Source organism: Urocampus carinirostris, chromosome 13 (assembly GCF_059441175.1).
Source record: "Urocampus carinirostris isolate Australia breed hairy pipefish chromosome 13, RoL_Ucar_1.0, whole genome shotgun sequence".
Lineage (NCBI taxonomy): Eukaryota > Metazoa > Chordata > Actinopteri > Syngnathiformes > Syngnathidae > Urocampus > Urocampus carinirostris.
In genome coordinates, this window is record NC_142361.1 from 16,915,420 (window position 1) to 16,938,585 (window position 23,166).

Consider the following 23,166-nt stretch of genomic DNA (forward strand, 5'->3'; position numbering starts at 1 on the left):
TACAAATCTGAATATCAGGTTTAGTGCTTAAAACGGGGACCTAACATCTTGCTTTAATTCTGAGCTTTTAAAAAACAATTTGATGGGAATAATTTTATTTAGAACAAATATAAAAGGAAATAAATATATATATTTTTTATAAAAGGTACAAAAATGGAAAACAGCCATTTTTTTAACCCAATTAATCCTGCAACTCAAAAGGTTAGCTGACCCTTTTTTTACATTGTTGTATTGATCGGCCAAAGATGTTGGAGTTCTTCGAATAACCACACCCTTTAGTGTGGATATACTTTTTTGTAACTGTTGAGATGTAATAAAAAGAAAGGGGTCAGGGGAGGGCTTTTAGAACAGATTTGGAATTTGGTATTGTGAGGTTTTTGTGTACACTCCTGTTATCCTTGCAAGTTCACAATCTGTTGATCTTTTCACCCCTTATTTTGGGTGTGTAAAATGCTGTAGCGTAGTTTGGCTGGCATATTATTTTAATCAATACTTTATTGACCAATTAAATTAAAGAGTTTATTCTTTTCAAATCTCGTCTTGTCTTTTTAGAGCACCACATACGTTTTTAGATCATTGTATCAGCGAAAAACCTTTTTTCCCTTTAGTTATTCTAAAAGCTGGCTAACCACAATTTTAAGTGAATTCTTTTTACAGTTTTTGATTGTTCAATATACTTCAATCAAGACACACACACACGCTTGGATTTATGGAGTTTTCTTTCAATAGTCATCTACAGAAGAAACATAAACAAAACAAAAAACAAAACAAAAATAAGAAAATAAAACAAAGAACAATTGAAGTTGGAATCTTAACTGGCTCAATTTAGATAGAAAACAACAATGGCTTACTTATTACCTTATTGCATTTGCTCAAATTCCCCCTAAATGAAACACTAATACCAATACTTAGCACCATAAGATTCAGGTTGTAGTTCGATGAAGGTGACGACCCAGTCTTGAGGTCCTCGACGGGAGATCGGTGAGGAATCCCGAAGCCTGGAGATCTGATTGGAATTAGGACCACGAAATGCCGTTTGTTGAAACTATCGGTGGCTGTGGCTGGCTGGAGGCTTTCTCTGAGGTCCCTGGCTCCATCAGGCTTGGGCGCTGGCTCAGCAAAGTTCTCTGGTTACTTGTTAAGCTGGGACTGGGTCATTGCTTTTTTGGTCACATGTGGGCCAGAATTGGTCCTGTACTGCTTGTTTAGCTGGCTCCAGAGTACTCTTTTCTGCTTCTTGTCAGCTCGCTGGCCTCTTTCAAAGTGAATTGCAGTTTCTCGAGCACCATGTCTCGCAGCTCTGGTCTGGCTGGCATCCCGTTGGGGAGTTGTCACGGCGACCATTGATGTTCACATGCAAGATAACACCCCTCCAACCCACATTCACCCAGTATCTACCAGATAGTTGAATCAATGTAATTGAATTAAAACACAGTATTCAAGTCACATGTTTTGACATTGTTTGTTTTCTCACATTGCAAAACGGAATCCTCACCCAACATTGAATGCGCTACAAAACTATAAACTTCAACTCTAAAATATTGTTTTTCTGTTGCTCCCTCCCCATTTGAGCACAAAACAAAAATGGATTATGAGAGGGATAATAAAAGTTGTTTTTTTTAGGGCTCAGCAGAGCGTGAGGCCGTGGCTACAGAAGAGATGTCAACGCTGGTCAACTATGTGCAGCCGACCAAGTTTAATTCTTTCGAAGCTTCTAAGAGTAAGACCATCACAAATTGAGCGGAGGTTCGTTGTCGTGGATGTTAATGAGCGAGAAATGTACTCAAGTGTGTGTCCTGTTGTCACTTGTGTGTGGGTAGAGGCCGCCCGCTGTTACCACATGTCGTCATTTGTGGAGACCAAAGCTTTGGAGCACCTCACCAAGTCACCGGTGGAGTTTGTGGAGTATCCTTAGCAACGGTTGCCATGGGCGACTGTTCACATCCTGGCGGCTTCTTTCTCTTTCGATAGGGGTGATGCCTTTTGAAAATGAGCATTCGCTGATAACTGATGCTGCGGGAATGCATTTGATCATCTTTTGAATATGAAAGCGCAGTACACCAAGATGGAGGACAAAATATTAGGTATAACTGGACAAATCAATTCCACGTCAAAATTGTACAATGATTTTCTAAGTCTCCAAGGTTTTTATTAAGACGTAAAGAGCCACAGTTGTAATTTCTTAGCACATTTATAATGATATCGGGTATCGGTGTAATATCAGCCCCAAAAGCAGTATTTGTCAAGAACCCACTTGTGGTGGTGCAGAAGCACAGTGCAGAAACACAGATAAGCACAGTAAACGAGGGACTATTATCCAGGCAGGGTTCGGTAAAAGGAGAGTCAGGTAGCGAGGCAACATTATCTAGAACACCAGATGCGACAATAATGATCCAAGTGGCAGACAAGAGGTCGGTGTACCAGTAAACCCGAACAGAGAAGGCGAAGATCCAAGAGTTCATCGGGCAGAACTCGTGATCCAGAAGAGCAGGCAGGGATTCATTACACAAAAAGACCAAGGAGCTGAGAAAAGTGTGCTAGGGACGTGACGAGAAAGACAGAAAACTGCCAAGTGATAAAAAGAAAAGGACAAGTTGTGACAAGAGGAAAATCTGTAGGGAAACCAAGATAAGTGACCACTGTTGTGAGAAGGTAATTTGAACCTGGAAGAGAGATAGTGAGAGAGAGAAAGAGAGAGAGAGAGAGACGTAGACAGAGAAAGTGACAGAGAAAGACTGAGAGAGATATAAAGACACAGATATAAAGACACAGAGAGAGAGAGAGAGAGAGAGAGAGAGAGACAGAGAGAGAGAGAGAGAGACAGAGAGAGACGTAGACAGAGAAAGTGACAGAGAAAGACTGAGAGAGATAAAGACACAGAGAGAGAGAGAGGGAGAGAGAGAGAGAGACAAAGAGAGGGAGAGAGAGAGAGAGAGAGAGAGAGAGAGGGACAGACAGAGAAATACAGAGACGTAGACAGAGAGAGACAGAAACAGACAGAGAGAGCGAGAGATCGACACAGTGACAGAGACAGAAGAACCAAAGGGCAGGATTGTGACAGTATTGGATGACATGAAAAATCTCCAATACTTTGTCCAATATTGTCGTATACAAGCATTACATTCAAGACTTAGCCACTTTAAATACATTTTAGCGTATGTGATGATGAGAATGAAAGTAATAAGAATAAGAATAAACACAGACACAATACATGATGCTGTGAAAAAGTAAAAAAGTCTCGTCCTGGTTTATTTTCTTCATTTAGAAATTATATTGTGAGTTTAATGATATATGGTCTGTTAGAAAAAAAAAGTTAACAGTAAAATTGGATTATTATTTTTTTTAATGATTCAATTTTAAAAATTAGGTGTATATCGTTTATTTTGCTCACCTACTTCCTCCCACAAAACAAAGCGGTTAGTTCACTAATCGGAAACAAGAAAACTTTGGTTTCATGTTTAATATGAAGTCTGTGTAATATTTGACAACTAGATGTCGCTGTATTGAGGAGTGGAACCGAAACCAATTTCAAACTACGGCGACTCAAAATGACCAAACTGCACCTTTTTTTCTTCTCTTTTTTTGCCCAATATTTCGCAAGATCAGATTTTACTGAATTTATACCACGATGTGCGCAATTTGAGAGGTAAGATCGGGCCTCAAAATTTCAGCCCAACCTGAGTCGCAGGTCTATAAACCCGACGGATTAACTTGAAATAAACCCGTAGCTTTAATTCAGCGCCTAATTAAACAGGAAAGCTTTACTTCAGCTGTGCGCACTTCAACGCCGAACTGTGCATTTCAGCTAAATCAAGTGAGCACTCCAAGTGCAGCGCCAAAATGAACGGGTTGGCGCCGAGGTGCGCATTTCTGAACTCAACGAAATGGCAACGAAAAGAATATCATATTCTGCAGATCACAAGCTGCAAATAAGGAAATATTTGTACGAAAGGCAAAAAGAAAGTTTGTAAAGCTTGTTAGCTTTTGACGAGAAGTGAAAATTACTTCTGACGTGAGGGAGGTGGAAGAAGGAAGTTGCGCGTCTTTCACCCAACACCGTGGATGAAAATTTCTTTGGATTTAGTGATTTGGGATTAAACTGATAATTTAGTATGCATGTTCTTCATTTAAATAATTACTAGAGGGAAAGTAAGTGCATGCTCTGCAGATCCTTCATGAAAGGAAGAAGAAAAAAACAACAACAACGACAAAAGAGAGAAGCCCGGCTGGCCCGACTTAATGATTGACATTTCAAGAGCTTACCCGTAGTTCTTGGGGGTACACTTAGTAGCAAGATGGGAGACAATAATGTCAGCTCCCTGTAGGTGAGCCTCATATTATGTAAAATAAATAAAAAAAATTTGATCCACATTATTTATGAAAATGCACCTTTCTATTGGTTTTTTTCATCCGTTGTTTTAAATAAATATATTATTTTATTTTTTTTTTTTCACCGTTAAGATTGGCCAAATAATGCACAATGTTACTTTGAGACTAAAAAAATCATTATGTTAGCCAGTGGCGACTCCAGGAAACAGATTTTGCCAAAATCATACCACGATATGCGTAATTCATTTCAGAAAAAGAATCCATCCATCCATCCACCCGTCCATTATCTACACCGCTTATCCTCAGTAGGGTCACGGGGGTGCTGGAGCCCATCCCAGCTCTCTTCGGGCAGTGGGCAGGGGACACCGTGAACTGGTTGCCAGCCAGTCATAGAGCACTCAGAGAGAACCCATTTGCTCATTCTCACCTAGGGAATTGGACCGGATAATTAAACTGACATGAGTGTTTTCGGGAATGTGGGTGGAAACCGGATTGCCCGGGGGAAACCCATGCAGGCACGGGGAGAACATGCAAACTCCACACGGGGAGGTTGCGGTAGCCGCTGTGAAAAAGAATCGTGGAAAGAAAAAACAAAACACCACAGCATGTACGATTCCTGCTGCTCAGATATTGTAAAATAATCGCATATGCAATATCGGTAATGGATCAGAATGAAAATAGTTAATCGGAACATCCCTGGTAATAGCTGCATTGGGAAATTGAACCCTAGTAATAACCACATTAGGGAATTGCTGCTCCTGGCCGGGTAGTCACCTTTCAATGCACAAAATTCATCTTGAATTTCATTGAATAATGTTCCCAATGTTGTTTGTTGTTGTCCAACCTCAATCTTAGAAACGTCAAATGTAAAGTTTCTTAACCCAACGTCCACCAGATACAATAAATCCCAGTTGAGCCGCATCTACCCCAAAGGAACCAGAGTGGACTCGTCCAATTTCATGCCGCAGCTCTTCTGGAATGCCGGCTGTCAACTGGTGGCCCTCAATTATCAAACAATAGGTGAACCGTCAAGCATTCCTCAGATGTGTCTGCACTATCCCTTCTTTTCTTTACGAATGAATGAAGTCCAATTGATATCAATCCATCCCCAAAACATAGAACAATCCTTAAAAACAAACGAAAAATACATAGTCTGAGCTATTACTTATTTTCACTTACCCTTTTTGAAAGCTCTAACCTTTTCAAAAACTCACATCACATCATCAATGTTACTCAAATAATTATTCAATTTTCATTTACACTTTTTTAATAACTTGGCTTCAAACCAATCTTGAAACTTAGTGATTATCTATTACCCTGTCAAGTCTTGTTTCACAGACCATTCGATAGTTTTAATCCACTTGTTGTGTTTTTTTACATTGTTTATTAAACATGTCATTTATACATCGATGAATTTACTTAAAAATGCTTCTTTAATCTAAGTGTCACAAACAGTGGACCCAAATGCATAACGTCTTACACACTTTATCAAGGGATCGGGGGGATCAGGGAGAGAGAAAAAAAATAGCGATCTGGTACTCGCTGGGTGACAGGAAGCCCGCGGCGCCGGTGACAGGTGGCGAGGCGGACAGCCGGGGCCGGAGAGAAGAGCGTGATCGTGGATCGGAACAAGTCATGTAGCCGGGATAGGAGAACGGAGCGTGGTTGTGGATTGGAACGAGTCAGGTAGCCGGGACAGGAGAACAGAGTGTGGTCCAGGATCGGAACAAGTCGTGTAGCCAGGACAGGAGAACAGAGCATGGTCGTAGATCGGAACAAGTCAGGTAGCCAGAACAGGAGAACGGAGCGTGGTCGTGAATCGGAACAAGTCGGGTAGCCGGGACAGGAGAACGAAGTGTGGTCCAGGATCGGAACAAGTTGGGTAGCCGGAACAGGAGAACGAAGTGTGGTCCAGGATTGGAACAAGTTGGGTAGCCGGAGACGATCGGGAAGCCAGGATCAAAAGTGAATGAGCTGAAGTACGCTGGGCGGGTGACAGGTGACAGGTGACAGGTGACGAGGCGGACAGTTCACTGACGGACTGACGAAGAGTGACCGGAGATGAAGCACTTAAATAGGGAGAGGGGTAATTAGGACACGAGTGGCAGCTGGGGCTGAAGGAGTGAGCACAGGTGAAGGTAATCAGAAGGCAATTGACAGGATCGTGACACTAAGATTGTAGGCAGACTTTTTACATTGTTCCGGGCATGGCTTTTTTATTTCTTTATTTCCTTATTTTTTACCATGAGTCTCCTCATAAAAGATCTGTCCAACAAATATGAACATAGGAAACTTGTTTCAGAAGCTGTTTTTTTAACTTGAGTTATTGGTTTCTCAAGAACCAATGCAAATGTCCAAAATCAGATCCCCTTTATATGAGAAATGGAAATATTCCTATGTATTATTTTTATAGCAATATTTTGTATTTGTGCATAAACTTGTGATAGATGTATGAAGATAATGTTATGATCCACATTAAAACACACTTCAGAGGCTAAACTGCTTTTATTCTTACATGGATCAACTTGATGATGTATATTTTGGAATTGAAGAGAAAATACTTTCCTACCTGTTTATTTAACATCCTGGTTGTGAGATAGGTAAAACAAAAACTGGAGTTGAGCAGTTCCGTTGAGGTTTTTATAAAACATATTATTCCGGGCAATGCGAGTACAGAACAAGGCTGTATAGTTTCACAAATGCACAGTCAAAATGGCTGACTCTCCCTTTTATACTAGGAGGAAGGGTTATGACAAAAATGAAACTTTAGAGATAGTGGAAGACCCCTAATTTACATGAGCACGAGTCCATGAAGTACTGATAAAACCGCAGGCCTTTTCCTAACCGCAAACTAGAGACTAAATAACAACTGTATGAATATATATGTTGAGAAGTCAAGTGATTGTATCAAGGAGTAAATAATTACTCTCATATATATGAATAAATATGAAGTGCTTTAATCGTGACAAAATGAGTTAAGAAGATATAAACGTATAAAATGATAAAAGGTTAAAAATAAAGGACTATGTCTATGGTAGAAGAACAATCATTTAAAACAAGAGGAAGAAGGCAAAAATAATTCTTTGTTTCAGATCTGTCCATGCAGCTAAACCTCTTCATGTTTGAATACAACGGTCGCAGTGGCTACAGGCTGAAGCCCGAGTTCATGCGACGGCCAGACAAACACTTTGACCCTTTCACGGAGAACACAGTGGACGGTATCGTTGCTAACACACTATCTGTCAAGGTGTGCCCCGTGGAAGAAAATTTAGCTTTGCTTACATGTTTAGCAGTGTTTCAGCTTGTTCTCACACTATGTTTTCCAGGTGATCTCGGGGCAATTCCTCACTGAGCGCAGGGTGGGGGTCTATGTGGAAGTGGAGATGTTTGGCCTTCCTGTTGACACCAGGAGGAAAGCTTTGAAGACTAAAACGTCACAAAACAACAATGCCGTCAACCCGGTGTGGGATGAGGAACCTGTCGTATTTAAGAAGGTGCACAACATTAGAGAGGTTGAAAGCAGAAGTATTAATTCATTTCCATCCATTATGCACCACTTCTCCTCATTAGGGTCGCGGGGATGCTGGGGCCCATCCCAGCTATCTTCGGGCAGTGGGCAGGGGACACCCTGAACTGGTTGCCAGCCAGTCGCAGGGCACACAGAGACAAACAACTCGCTCGCTCATTCACACCTAGGGACAATTTCGACCGGCCAATTAACCTCACATGCATGTTTTTGGAATGTGGGAGGAAACCGGAGGATTTCATCTCATCTCATCTCATCTCATTAGCCGTACCGCTTATCCTCAGTAGGGTCGCGGGGGGGGCTGGAGCCCATCCCAGCAATCATTGGGCAGTGGGCAGGGGACACCCTGAACTGGTTGCCAGCCAATCGCAGGGCACACAGGGACAGACAACTCATTCGCTCATTCACACCTAGGGACAATTTGGACCGGCCAATTCACCTGAAATGCATGTCTTTGGAATGTGGGAGGAAACCGGAGGATTTCATTTATTTATTTACCATGATTTTGCAGAACCACTTTAATACTCCTGGCAATGGATTTCACCAGAGCCTCACAAATTGCCTCTGGAATACTCTTTCACTCCTCCATGACAACATGACTGAGCTGGGGAATATTCAAGATGTTGTGCTTCTCCACCTTCCACTTGAGGATGCCCCATAGATGTTCTATTGGATCTGGAAGTGTAGACAGGCTAAGGCAGTCCATCACCTTTACCATTAGCCCCTTGGTGATCTTAGAAGTGTATTTGGGTTAATTTTCAGGCTGGAACATTGCCCTGCCGACCAGTTTCTCGAGGGAGGGGATCATTCTCTTCTCCAGTATTTCACAGCACATGGTTGAATATTTGCTTCCCTTAATGAAATGCAACTCCCCAATTCCATTTGCACTCATGTAGCCCCAAACCATGACATTCCCAACACCATGCTCGACCTGAGGCCCAACACAAACATGTTTGTACTCCTCACCTGGTTGCCGCCACACATGCTTCACACCGTCTGAGCCAAATAGATAAATCTGTCTCATCGACCAGAGGATATCTTTTCAGTAAGATATGGCCTTTGTTTACATACTTCTTGTCATTGAGTCAAAGTGATGTTTCTTCAGTGATGTTCTATTAAACGTTATAACGAGATCCCTGCAGAAATGTGAGGGGTGTACTCACTTTTTGTGACATAATGTACCTACCTACCTACCGACCAAATTTTCTACCGACTAAGCTACCTACCTACCTACTTGCCCACTGACCTACAAACTGATCTACTTACTACCTACTTTCTGCCAACCTTCCCACCGACCAACCTACCTAGCTGCCTTTCTACCCATCTACCTATCTATCTTCTTAAAGACCCAAAATTTAGATGAAAAAGCGGAATTCCCCCTCTGGCGGAATAGTTTATGCAACTATTCTGAAGGTCAAGGCATGATAATCCTCCACACAAAAATGCCTTATTGTTCCTAAATCAAATAGTAAATGCTGCTAGAAATACAAAAAAATAAGTTTATTTCAAAGAAAGATGGGAAATGATCAAAATGGCTGATTTTATAGGGACTTTTTAGGGACTTTTTGACTGTTCCTTTTAAGGATTCCTTAAGGTGACTTCTCATGGACAGAATGTCCCCCAATTTTTTTATCAAACCCTGCAAATATTACCATTTGACTTCCTTCTAGGTTATCCTTCCAACACTAGCCTCATTGAGAATTGCCGCATTTGAGGAAGGAGGGAAATTCATCGGCCATCGCATAATTCCAGTGTCTGCCATCCGACCCGGTACCGGCCCTCACCTAAATCTACTCCGGCGTTAAGATCGCAGGAGTCTGTTCTGAGTCTTTTGTTTTACTCTTGCCAGGGTATCGTTATATCGGTCTGAGGAACGAGAAGAACCAGTCTCTTATCCTGCCTGCTGTTTTTGTCTACATTGAAGTCAAAGATTACGTCCCTGACACTTTTGCTGGTACACATTTAAAATTCTTATTTTTAAACGAGCACAAGGCCATAAAACTTACTGATCTTTAACAGTGGGTCTTTTGCCAATTATCTAACCTTTTTGTGGCTCAATGCATTCTAATGCGTTCTCAAAATATTTTACACTGTTTCTGAATAAATGAAATCCTATCTGATTGCACAATAAAAAGATGTTTTAAAGACATACTTGATTCATTTCGATTTAAAGTGAACAAAAAATCTTCCATTTGCATTTTTAAAGATTTGAATGTAAGTTTCCTGATGTAAGTTTATCTGCTATTGTTCTATTTGTGTTTCCTTGTAGACGTGATAGAGGCTCTGTCAAACCCGATTCGATACGTCAACCTGCTGGAGCAGCGTTCCAAGCAACTGGCCGCTCTGACGCTGGAAGATGGAGATGACGAAACGCAAACGGAGGTAAGAACAATTGAAAATACAACGCAGTTAGTTAGAATTCTTAAACAGGCAGTGTTTACGAATTCCAAATGTAAAATTCAAATCATGATATTTTTCAAAGAGGGATGTAACTCAAAACAACTACATTAATGAACTTGTGTGCCTGTTGTCATTTAAACCTCGATCGTGTCACCCATTTCATATCCACAGAATTTGAAAGTCAATTCACCTCATTTCTATTTTTATTTGGCACGTTTTAGAATGAAGTGGACAGTTTGGCCGACCCCAAATCAACATCGGTGGAGAACGGACTGAGCCCGGGCCCTGGACCCGTTTCGGGCCAGGCTCCGGTTGCAACCACGCCCAAATCTTCTACAACCAATCAGCAAGCAGCTTCGACAGGTAGAGACAGTGGAACCACTGTAAACCAGGGATGTGCAGACCTTTGTGTTTCAAAAACACAATTATCATTTTTAGACGTGTCTTTTATTGTCTTACCTTAACTTACTATCATTAATTTTATTGTTTAGGGATAAGTTGTGTGCTAAATCAGAATCCTTAGTCTCACTATCGCCTTCTGCCTTGAGGCAATAAAAATGCGTGCCTCATTTTGCATCTGCATATATTCACCACAGTAGTACGCTATATAATAATTGTATTAATAATATTCATAACATAATAGGGAAATTTAGCAATTTTGAAAAAGAAAATTCAGAAATCATGAATTTAAATAAGAAAAATAGTTATTTATTGATATATACTGTATATTTTTTATTTTAATTTTTCATAACCAGCCTTACCCGCCTCCCCTGACTGCTCGTCACTGCTATTCATGATGTAGGTAAATGATGATGACAATTTTCTACAAACGTTTCTTTTCTTGTGCTTTCCTTTAGATGCCTCTAAAGCCACAACAAAGACTGAAGATTTGGTGTTGATTGTTTTTATAGGTCAGTCCCACCCTCTTCCAGTACATTTATTAGGCTTTGTTAGAATATTAAAATTTGTCACTGCATATACTGTATAATTATATTTTATGAGTTTCCATTTGATTATTTCAATCATCACATTATCATTTTGATATTTTTGTTTGTTTAGTTGTAAATAATTTACCTCATGATTGTCCATATTAACTTATTGTTGTGTTTATTTCATTCAGTTTTTACATTGTTCTAGCGAGGTGCAGGCATGTGCCCACCAGGTTTGTTCTTCTTAGAGCCAGCACCTCGCTTTCTGATATATAAACTATAGCCAGCCATGTTGTCCCTTGTTACCCGCACAGACAGCTCATTCTTTAATACACAGAGCCATAGGATATTTTTTGTTTTGGATGACTTAGCTTAAAAAAATGTCAGGACCAGAACGAACACAGGAGAAAAGAGTGTTACGTTTCTCACAAGTTTTATTAAAGGAAAGAGGAAGGGCTGCGCCCACGATCCGGCGTTCGCTAGGCACGAGAAGCAAGTCGCTTTTGTACTTGGATTGTGATCCAAACACGGAAGTGGATCTTCCATAACGAGCGATGGCAGTGTCAAGGACAAAAAAACAGGTCAAAAACCGAGACAGGAGAGCAAAAACGTGGTCGGGGTCAGAAACGGGTCGTAAGCCGGAACGTTAGAGCAGACGTGGTCGGGATCAAAAACGGGTCGTAACCGGAGACAGACGGAAGCAAAAACGGGACAGGTGGGAGTCAGGATAAAAAAAGGCTTGCCTAGTATACAATGTGGTTCGCAGACGGACTGACAAAAGGGGACAGACAGGACTCGGTACAAGTACTGATCGGGAGCCAATCAGAGTCCGAGGCAGTTGGCGCCAATGGAGCGGGCACAGCTGAGTCACATCAGTAATCATGACATAAAACTTAACTGAAGCTCTCCGTTCCAGCTCTTGTTTCCCTTGTTGAAATCTTGCAGATCCAGGATGTTGTTTTGAGATGAGAGATAAAGCTTTCTTAAGTTAACATTGTGTACTTAAAATATGTATTTGGTTAAGTTAGTCAACTATAGGATTACAAGGCAAAGATGTGGCTACAGTATGCAAATATAAGCCATCTTGGATGGAAGTAGAGGTAAGAGCTTAAGTCCAAGCATGAATCCGGCCCAAATTTCAGGGAATTTAGGGCCTAAAATGTCTATCATTACGTCGGGTTTGGGCCAGGCCGGGCTTCTCTCTAGCTTACTTTTTTTTTCAATTGTCCACCTATCATTTGTTTTATGTTTGTTTTTCTTTGTGGAGGATGTGCACAGGGCAGCATGCACGCTTGTCGGCGCTGTCGGACACAGAGAAGAGGGGACGTGTTGGGGGGCAGAGTCGGCCCAAATCACCCTTACTTCCTCCTCCAAATCCTCACAAATAAAATATTCAGGCTCAGCCCTTCAAATCAGGTTGATTGGTCAGGCTTTGGTTGGTTCAGGCTATTATACCCACAAACCGGGTCAGGTCATGCTGGATTTTTTTAAGCCCAATCTTACCTCCAGTTTGAAGGCAATGGAACTCGAGGGCCTTGAGTGGGCCATCAAAGCCGCTTGCTGGTAATCATCCATTATGCCGTCTGCAGAAATGCCTGAGTACACGCTGGCCTGCCTGCAGCAGTCCAAAGTGTACCAGAAAGAGCAGCGACGTCAGTTCAAGGAGCTGAAGGAGCTGGTGAGGCGGCACCAGAAGAAGACTTCAGAGCTTTTGCGCGACATCAACAACAAGTACAAGAAGACTTCCAGACAGTGCAGCAAGAACGGGTGGGAAGGGAACATTTTGACCTCACCGAAATGCGGGTATTCATTACTGAAGGATGTGCGGATTTTTTTCAGGAACTCATCTTCTGAGGAGTCAGACGAGCGTCTCCAGACGTTGCGGTGTGAGCTGCAAAAGCAGCTGCTGGCGCTCAGGCAGGAGCAATACTACAGCCAAAAGTATCTGCAGAGGGAGCACATCAAAGCGGTGAGGTCCTCACTCGTCATGGCCGTGATGATGTATACCACATTCTGATTAATTCTGGATTCAACTTGAGCCAGGATACATCAGTGCCATTTACACAAGTGGAAGGATACAGAATCACTTCCATATTATTAAAATGCTTTTATTAAATGAACCAGCTTATTTTGTATTTGAAAACAACATATATTACACACTGCAGAAAAAAAGGATTCCATTGACAAAGAGTTTTGAGTGTCACTTTTCATATTTTTAGACATTTTAACCTGTTATTCAAGTCATATTAAACAAAGCTAATACGGTACTTATCACTAGTTATCCAATACAGTAATCCCTAATTTATCGCAGGGGTTAGTTTCCAAAAAGAACCCCTGATAGGCAAAATCTGTGAAGTAGAAACCTTTGTTTCTTTACAATTACTGAAACCAAAGCCCAAACCCTTTTCACGTGCTCAGGCACATTTGTTAAACAAAAACAGTACTGTATAAACTACTGTACTGTATTTTTCCCTCAAATAATAATAAGCAGGGAGACTGTTTAGCCGATCAGAATGAAGAACACTATACACAATGTAAAACCGTGAAGTAGCGAAATAGTGTAAGCAAACCACGTTAGAGTGAGGGATTACTGTATTGCAGATGTTTTAGCTAATTTCAAATTAGTTTTTATTCTTGAAGAGAAAAATATCTTCCTTCAACTGTGCCATAAAATCGCTATATTTGAGGACAATGAAGATTTTACTGGAGAAACAAGTTGAACATGCCTTAAAATAAAAGAATAATAACTAACAAAAATGGTCACTCAAAAGAAATAAGAATCCATTTTTTCACAAAAGTTGAAATTTTATGTTTACAATGAAATACTTATTACAAATAATCTTACAATATTTTATTTTATAAAAATGGCTGTTTTAGTGTGCCATTTATAAACATGATATTTCTTTTTTTTAATTCTCTATTATCTATTTCTTTGTGTTCACTTTTATTTGTGACGTTTTTTCACTTTTAAAGATTATTTCTTACTTTTTGCTGGTTAAAGGAAGGCATTTTTTCTTACAAATGCATGGCTGACACAGCTACCGGTGTATAAGTGTGTGTATGAATGGGTCAGTGTAAAGCACTTTGTAAAGCACTTTAGGAGGTTTCAGGTGACTTTAAAAGCGCTATATAAATGCAGACTGTTTACCATTTTAACTGTAAAAAAATCAAAAACTTTGCCCTTCTGATTTTTCTAAATACAACTTCTTATACTTTTACGCTAATCTAGAAGGAAGTAGCCATATATGTTTGTACAAGCTACTTCATGCAGTCCTTAATGCTTCTGGACCGATGTTTTGTGCTAGGTTGTTTATATGACAGTAAACATGTATTTTATCTACAACAGGCAAACATATTCCAAAAACAAGGTAGTGAAAGATCTATTCTCTCAGTTCCTGTCAAAAGTCATCTTTTTGGGTGGTTTTGAAGCTCATTACCAAATTTTATTGCCTCTCCTAGTTGAACGAACGACTCATAAGCCTGGCTGAGGAGGGCCACAGCTCTCAAATGAAGAAGCTCAAAGATGTGTGCAACAAGTAAGTGTAAAACCTGGATCTTGTTTTGGATTTCTTGAGATTGTGTTGGATTCGAGGGCGTAGTTTTTGCATGGACAGGGGGTGCGGGGGGATGGGGCGTGGTCCAACCAATATCGAGCAATTATGTTTTTTTTCTCCCACCAATATTATATGATCGCTTTAAATAAATGTACTATGTCCCCACCAATGCCAAGACCAACCCTACGCTCTTAGTTTGATGAATTTGTTTTGTTTTTTTGTCCAGTTCGCAGTGAAGCAGTTGTGTGAAATGTTTGTAGTGAGGGGAAGAGAGGTGTATTGAGCATTAGGGATAATAGATAAAGCTTATAACAGGACAGATAGGGATGCATTGTGGCCAGTGTTGAGGATATAAGGGTTGGGTGGCCTGGTTGCTGCGTCCTGTGCAAAGCTTGTTTAAGAATAGTAGAACTTGTCCGAGAGTCGGAAGTGAAGTAAGCAGATGATTTCCGGTAAGAGTGGGTTTGAGGTAAGGGTGTGTCATGTCACTTTGGCTGTTCAATTTATATATGGATAGAAACGCCTAGAGTCCAGGCCCTAGACATACCATTTGGAAATCGTGTAAAATACAATGTTTAGTTTTTCAGATTGTGATCAAATTTGCTGAGGTACCAGCAAGCTCACCTGTTTTCCAGCTAAGATGCTTATGCTACACTCATCTGCGGGAATTTTATTTAAAAAAATCAGACCACAATTTTAGTAGCACTTGCAGTGATTCTTTCAGTATGGAACAAAATGTTACTTTTCAAGATGGACCTAAACAGTCCGTACGGTTCAAAAAGCTCGCTCAATTTACTTTAAGTACTTCCTGGATTGGGATTTTGGGCGAATTTTACAGGAACACTAAGGGGTTATGGTAAATGCAGACATAAGTAAGGTAATTAGGTGTTTGAGAGGTGGTGAGGTAGGTAGATTGGAGGTTTTGTTGAATAGCTTAAGATTGCAGGAGCTAGATGGCTTTAAGTTTTTTTGGTTTGTATGTGGCAGCAGGTAGTGGGTTGGAGTAGGATCTGAAGAAGAGGGCAGGCAAAGGGTGCAAGGCAATGGGTGTGCTGAACAGCTTGTTGAAATAAAAAGATCTGAAAATGGATTCAAAGTAAGTATTGTGTGAAGGTGTGGTGGTACCAACACTGATGTATGGCTCAGATGCATGGGGTTTGAGAATAGATGTGTCAGGTTGGTAAAGGCGAAGTGGAATGAAAGAATATTTGGTGAATCTGATTGTGTTCTTGACCCTATCCTCTAGGGAAATATGGCTTCAGTATATAGATAGGTATATAGATAGACACTTTCTTCTTCTCAGTTGACTTACCCCTTTCATACATTGTCATGACAGATAACATTGAAACAAAGTTTTGTCTGCCAACACAGGGAGAAAAAGGAGTTGAAGAAGCTGATGGACCGGAGAAGAACCGAGAAAATCAACTTGGCCAAGACTAAAGAGAAACATCTAGCAGAAGAGTACGATTTCTCATAAATTAGGGCGATCGTCAAGCGCCGCTGTCTTCTATATATCGGAGTTTCAACTCACGCTTGATGTGTTGCTTTGAGAAGCTTTCACTGCATATGTGCTGGTTTTTGCATGTGTGTTCCAGAGAGAAGATGGAGATCAATAAGTCGTACGTCAATGAAGTGGTGCAGAACATCAAACGGGTGAGGCATGCGCAGGTCGAGTTGCACAATTTTGGTTTTATCAGCAATAGGAAGGAATGTGTGCGTATGTGCACTTTTGTGATCATAGCTGGAGGAAAAACAAGCCAAGCGTCAAGAGCAACTAGTGGAACAACACAATCATCTGCTGCAGGAAATCAATGAGCAAAAACCCAAGGTACCCACACACACACACAAGCACTTTAAAAACTTTTTAAATCAATTAGATTGACAAATATTATCGTCCGTATAAAACATTTAAAGGTGGTCTTTCATATAATCTACTGAAAAAAGGGAAATTATATGTTAGCCATTCATTAAAGGGACAGTGTTTAATATTTGACCGCTAGATGTTGTTAAACTGTGTAGTGAGACCAAAAACGAATGGTAAAAAGCACACGGAAGAATAAAAACTAAGAAGAATCAATGATACCAAACTGCACCATTTTTTTAAATTTTTTGCCAAGCTTTTTGCAAGCTTTTTTGGTTTCTTTAGGTACTCGTAGCAGCAAGATGGCGGGTAATAATGTCAGCTTATTCTAGGTGAGCCTTAAGACGTGTTATGCAAAAATACACTGTTACAATGTTACTTTTTATAAATATTAATAGATCCATACATTTGGATTTCTTTTACATAGAGGAATCCCTACCAAGTAGTCACTGCGATGTTTGTCTGGCATCTTGCTGCTACGCTGTGCTAATGTGGGACTGGTTTTTGTTCATATTAGGCAATGCATCAAATGAAATATTTCCCAATGCCCCTTAAAAGTCAAAACATTACATGCACGGTTTTGTGACAATATTGAAGAAAATATACAAAACTATGTTTTTCAAAAATTGCCAATTCTTTGAAAGCATTTTATCAACATTTGGCAAATTATTCATGAAAACGTGAAGAAAAAAAACATATATCAAATAATTTGATTTGACACCATTCATTCATTTTGAAATATTTGACAAAATGCAAAAAGCCACAAATGTTACATTGGGGGAAAAAAATCAATGATTTAAATGCTATATCATAAATATTTTCATATTGGAAAATACAAATACTACAAGAAATATATGAATTATTATTTAAGAAACGGGCTAATTGGATATGAGACTAAGCATGTAGAAATAGAATTTTTCAAATATTGAATAATTATAAATTGATAACATAACATTGTTTGACGGACAAACTTGTCAGACAAACTGTTATTATATATTACTACACATTGTATATATTTTTATTTAATTACATATACATTACTACTACACTTTCATTATACATTATGTTTATTTGTTCAAATGAATCAACTAATGAATCAATTCTGAAGTACTCAACTATGTTACTTGACATACAAATGTATTAAATAGAAATGCTATCCAAATTGTTCCAATATACCTCATTAAGGTCCACAAATAGGAAATTTGATATTCCCACATAGAATTTGAAATGGTATTACCCAAAAATAAATAGCTCCTTAGGATGATACCTGATGAGTTTATTCTGTTTTTAATATTTGATAAAGGAGATTATATAGGATGCCAGTTCGTGATGTTGACTATTATTACTCACTGTTGTCTGTTATTTAGACCATAAAGCACTGTTTACATCCTTGTCACAATTGGCCAATAATGTTGCTGTTCTTTGAATTCCACACCCTTTAGGGCGAATCTGCTTTTGTAACGTAAGCTATTTGATATAAAGAAAGGGCTCTTTTTTACGGCTTTTTAGGAGCAGATTTGGAATTAGGCAGTGTGAGTGTTTTTGTACAGTTCTCTCCTGTTTGTGTTCCAAGTTCAAGAATTAATTGATGTCTTCTCTCCTTATTTTGACAGCCTATTGAACTATGAACTTATCAACACCTTACTTTTTTCAAATTTTTCTTCACTTCTTATGTGATTCAGCTACAAAGTGCAATCGAGGCCGAGTTCCAAGAGAAATTTGACCGTTTGCCTGGTGAGATTCAAGACTTCCTGCAGGACAGGAGGCCGGAGGTCAGGGGGCAAAGCAGGTCCCGACCATCCACTCCCAACGAGATCCTCTCCGAGGACGACTGAAAATCATGTTCAGGAAAGGAAACGGATGAAGGCAGCTATCTGCAGACTGTTAGTTTGTGTACAATGAAGACTTTCATCATTATTTCCGAACAGGCATGCACTTATATTTCTCTGGTCTTTTAATATTTGCGGTCTTTTGTGTCCGCCTGATTTTACCTACCAACTAAACTGCAAACTTATTTCCTGCTTGCACAACTTTTATTCTGCCAAGCCACTTTTCAGTAAGGCCTGCCCATTGACCAATTTTAATCTGTCAATCAATCAAAATGTATTTGTGTAGTACTTTTCACGCAGCTAATTGCAACTCAAAGTGCTGTGTTAACACAATCAACATACAATAGGAAAAAGAAGGTCTCATCCACACTGATAGGATAGCAACAGGCAGCGCAAGAAGGATCTTAAGCCGGCTAACCATACCCTAGCAGTTAAACTGGTAAAAGCACCTTAAAATCAATCCTGAAACACAAGAGGAGCCAAATCAGTCATTTTTAAAACAGTATAATGTGATCTCCAGCCCACGTTCCACGAAATTTCGCAATAGCTGCAGGGTGGCAATATTCTTTCTGGGGAGACCAGAGAGCAGGGCATTACAATAATTTAAAGGGGAGGATATAAAAGCATGCGTCAGCACCTCCGTGTTTGCCTGAGAGGGAAATCTACCAGCTAAGAACAACCAGCCCAAGGAGCAACTGGTATACTTTACCTAGTGCCCATTCTAATTCACCTACCTACCTACCCACCTACCCACCTACCTACCTACCCACATACCTTATTTCTAACCTGCCTCTTATAACAAATCTGTTTTTGTTGCTAAATAAAGTACTTACAGGCCGAATTTGTATCTATCCCTGACCTATGAACCTATCTACCAATGTACCTGCCAGCCAATTGAAAAACTAACCAGCAGCTTTTAAGCCAACCAACCAACTTACCTACTAACCAACCTTTTTTGACAGACGCTAAGCCATTTCTGCTATGATGATCCTTTGTCTTTATTTACAAACTTTTATTTTGTTGGTTTGTTTGTGCATGCTTTAATTATTTGTTTGTTTATTATTATTATTGGGGTGGGGAGTTAAAGATCATAATATCACACTAGTGACGTGTGTTGAGGTTCGTGTCTGGTAAGGCACAGTCGTATTTTCAGATAAAGGAACTTACCGGTACATCTTTGATTGGCAGCGAAAGAAAGCAATATATAAACTGTAGCATAGTAGTAACTTAGTCTACGTAAGTCTGTGTACTGCACCTTTTGAATGAAAGCATCAATAGTAATCCTTCATGATGAAAATATGCCAGGCAACGAGGAAAATCTGCTGGATGACTTGACTTGCTGTTAGCTAGCTAATACTACCACTTACTCTACTACCGCTTACTTTGTTTGTGGGTAAGGTGTGCACCAAATCAGAATCCTTGGTCTCACTATCACTCTCTGCCATGAAGCAAGAGAATTGCATGCCACACTCTGCATCTGCAGACACTCAGCACAGTAATATCTTACATACTAATTGCATTAGTAATATTGATAATATAGTGTAAAAAATCAGAAATGTTGGGAAAGAAAATCCAAAAACTGTGAAGTTAATTGAGAAAGAACTAAATAAATATCGCTATTTAACTTAATTTGGATTTTATATTTCGCTATATCGCCCATGACTCCACGTCACTCCATCACACTAATTAAATCCTCAGACTCGAATCTTCCTATATGCATGGATTATGTTTTTCATTCAAGTGAATAGCGCCGCAGTGGTTGGCGCGTTTGCAGCACAGTTCTGAAGTCATAAGACTTGAAATGAAATGATCGAACCTTCCTGTGCGGAGTTTGCATGTTCTCCCCATGCTTCCGTGGGTTTTCTCCGGGCACTCCGGTTTCCTCCCACATTTCCAAAAACATGCATGCCAGGTTAATTGGCTGGTCCAAATTGTCCCGAGGTGGAAATAAGCGAGTGAGGTGTCTGTCTCTGTGTGCCCTGTGACTGGCTGGCAACCAGTTCAGGGTGTCCCCTCCCCACTGCCGGAAGATAGCTGAGATGGGCTTTGGCACCCCTGCAACCCCCTACTGAGGATAAGTGGTGCAGATAATAGGTGGATGGATGGATTGATGGATGGATGAATCAAATCAAAGGCGGTAGAAACACTTTGGAGGTTTACATATTTTTGAAACATGTCATGTTTGGAAAAGGTTTAGGTTTAAACTAATGTTATTATAATAGTCCCCCAATATTACCCAGCCCCCATCACCCACCCCCTTTGCACATTGCATGAAATTAATATTGCGTTTACTGTATTTACACGTCACATGGTGGAAACTTACTAATGCTGTCTTTGTTGCACTGACTGTTAGCCATTTTCATCACGTTGCTGCTTACATAACAAAACGAGAGACACTGAATAATGATGTCATTTCCCTGGTAAAATGTTTGAATTTTCCCTTTCTCTATGGTAGCAGCGGCATCCATGTGGACTTTGTTGCTGCCTCTGCATGATGTTTTCGTCTCGATGTTAAATTATATTTTCCGACGAAAGCAATCAATCAAAAAGTGAGAATAACGATAACAAAATTTTTCATGATTGTCTTTTTTGTAAGGATGTGAAAAATGAGGTCTTTGTACAATGGTTTAACTTTCCACTGCAACGTTTGCATGGAATATTTTTGATCAGCGCGTGTCCGACCTCAAAAATATTTTCCCCGCGATAAAATCGTCCGGGCATGTCCAAGTAATGAAGTGTATTATTTTATTTAATATTATCTTTACGATCAAAATCCTTGTTTGTACCGCAAAGGCGATTCTCATGAGCATGCTTTTGCTTTTTCATAGTTCATTGTTCTGACTGTATTTCAAAACAGCTTTGATTAAAAGGTTTAAACAAAAGTTATCCTCTTAAAATTATTTTAAGTCATAGGCAACTATGTTGGCAATTCCATTGCATGTGTTTGGATATACAAAATTGAAATCCAGTTCTTCATTTCGAAGTGTTGGCAGACATCAACAACAACGACGAAAACTACTAAAACAAAAGTAAACAAATATTAAAGGGCTAGTGTGTATTATTTAAAGATCAGATATTGCTTGATTGTGTCGTCCCACCGAAAACGAGTAGGGAAAAAAAGCACAAGGGAGAATCGAAACTATGGGGACTCAAAGCGACCAAACCGCACCATTCTTCTTCTCATTTTTCGCGAGGTTTTTGGTTTTTATATTAGCTTCCTGTAGTTGTTATTAAAAATAAATGCACATTTTTCGACCTACAAGTTTAGTAAAAAATGCATGTTTTAATAATTGTTCATGTTGTTTTGAGTATACCGGTAGTTTGATTCACTATTGTGTTATCTTCCAATAAATAAAGTTTTTTACGAGTAGGAGGCATTAAATTATACACACAATCCCTTTAATATACAGGGAAGGCTTTAAGTGGAAAGAGTAACTTATATGCAACCAGTTGAGGGTGTCCCCTGCCCACTGCCTGAAGATGGCTGGGATGGGCTCCAGCACCCCCGCGACCTCACTGAGGATAAGCTGCGCAGATAATCGATGGATGGATGGTGAGACTCATGGTGTATGTGATTGTGAACATTCATTTTAAAGTGCCTGATGGTGGGCTGTGACTCAATAAATTACCCTTAAAATAAAAAATGTAGGCGACATGGCGGCTGGGTGGTTAGCGCGGAACCCCACGGTGTGGAGGTTCACAGTTCAAGTCCATCTAATGCTGCCTCCCTGTCTGGAGTTTGCATGTTCTCCCTGTGCTTGCGTGGGTTTCCTCCGGGCACTGCGCTTTCCTCCCACGTTCTAAAAACATGCATATCAGGTTAATTGGCCGGTCCAAATTGGCCCTGGGTGTGAATGAGCAAGTGAGTTGTCTGTCCCTGTGTGCCCTGCACAACCAGTTCAGGGTGTCCCTTGCCCACCGCCCGAAGATAGCTGGGATGGGCTCCAGCACCCCTGCGACCCTACTGAGGATAAGCGGTGCAAATCGTGGATGAATAGATGGATGAAAAATGTTTAGCATCGGTAGGAAATGGAATTCCATCAGGTGCACAATTGTTATATTTTTGTAATATTAGCCGGCTCTTTGAAGTGAACAACAGGGGCCAACTCTCCACCAATCAGGAGCAGGCTCCTTTTCATGTCTTTCTTGTTTTTTCTTTTTTTCTTTCCTCTGTATTTTTTCCATTTATTTTTTCCTGTCTTTTTCCTGTCCGTTTGATTTTATTCACTTATTTTTTGTACTTCTTCCTTCTTTTTATTTCTTGTCCTGATTTTTTTCTCTCTTTTTTACTTTTTCCTTCCTTTTCTTTTCTTTTTCTCCTTTAAGCTCCAAATTCTATATATTTTTTATTTTCTCTGTTTTTATCTTTTATATTTCCTTTTATTTTATTTTTTCATTGCAGAGGGCTGAGAAAAAGACAAAAATAAATATTGTGTGTTTTGGTTACTTTGAGTCTCCGTGGTTATGTATTATTATTATGTGCTGTATAGCACTCATTTCTGGTTGCACAACCCAATACAGCGACATCTAGTGCTGAGTTCATACACACTGTACCTTTACAACAAGAACAATAAAAATCGGAAGAACCGTTTGGTAGTCGTGGCCTGAGCCAAAATAGCTTATCCTCTAAATATAGACGGAATTGCCTGGAGTGTTTCTACTTTTTCATTTTGACCAGCTGGTGGCGATAGTGAGCCACTCCTGTCATGTTTTTCACCCCAGAAGAAAAACACTGCCT

General features: G+C 39.9%; 1 protein-coding gene across 2 annotated transcripts in view; it reads left to right on the forward strand.

Moving 5' to 3' along the window:
- Window positions 1–21,310, forward strand: part of LOC148353886 (1-phosphatidylinositol 4,5-bisphosphate phosphodiesterase beta-1-like) — a 45,898-nt gene extending 24,588 nt beyond the window's left edge. For both annotated transcript variants that reach the window (XM_088352085.1, XM_088352086.1), the window contains exons 16-32: window positions 1,624–1,720; window positions 1,821–1,905; window positions 5,225–5,349; window positions 7,422–7,576; window positions 7,656–7,823; window positions 9,526–9,625; window positions 9,705–9,809; window positions 10,125–10,237; window positions 10,477–10,618; window positions 11,113–11,166; window positions 12,774–12,951; window positions 13,024–13,153; window positions 14,644–14,720; window positions 16,110–16,199; window positions 16,334–16,391; window positions 16,480–16,566; window positions 18,282–21,310. In XM_088352085.1, the coding sequence (XP_088208211.1) occupies window positions 1,624–1,720; window positions 1,821–1,905; window positions 5,225–5,349; window positions 7,422–7,576; window positions 7,656–7,823; window positions 9,526–9,625; window positions 9,705–9,809; window positions 10,125–10,237; window positions 10,477–10,618; window positions 11,113–11,166; window positions 12,774–12,951; window positions 13,024–13,153; window positions 14,644–14,720; window positions 16,110–16,199; window positions 16,334–16,391; window positions 16,480–16,566; window positions 18,282–18,434 (1,917 nt within the window). In that variant the 3' untranslated portion in view covers window positions 18,435–21,310. The remainder of the gene's footprint in view (window positions 1–1,623; window positions 1,721–1,820; window positions 1,906–5,224; window positions 5,350–7,421; window positions 7,577–7,655; window positions 7,824–9,525; window positions 9,626–9,704; window positions 9,810–10,124; window positions 10,238–10,476; window positions 10,619–11,112; window positions 11,167–12,773; window positions 12,952–13,023; window positions 13,154–14,643; window positions 14,721–16,109; window positions 16,200–16,333; window positions 16,392–16,479; window positions 16,567–18,281) is intronic.
- The last annotated feature ends 1,856 nt before the right edge of the window (window positions 21,311–23,166 follow it).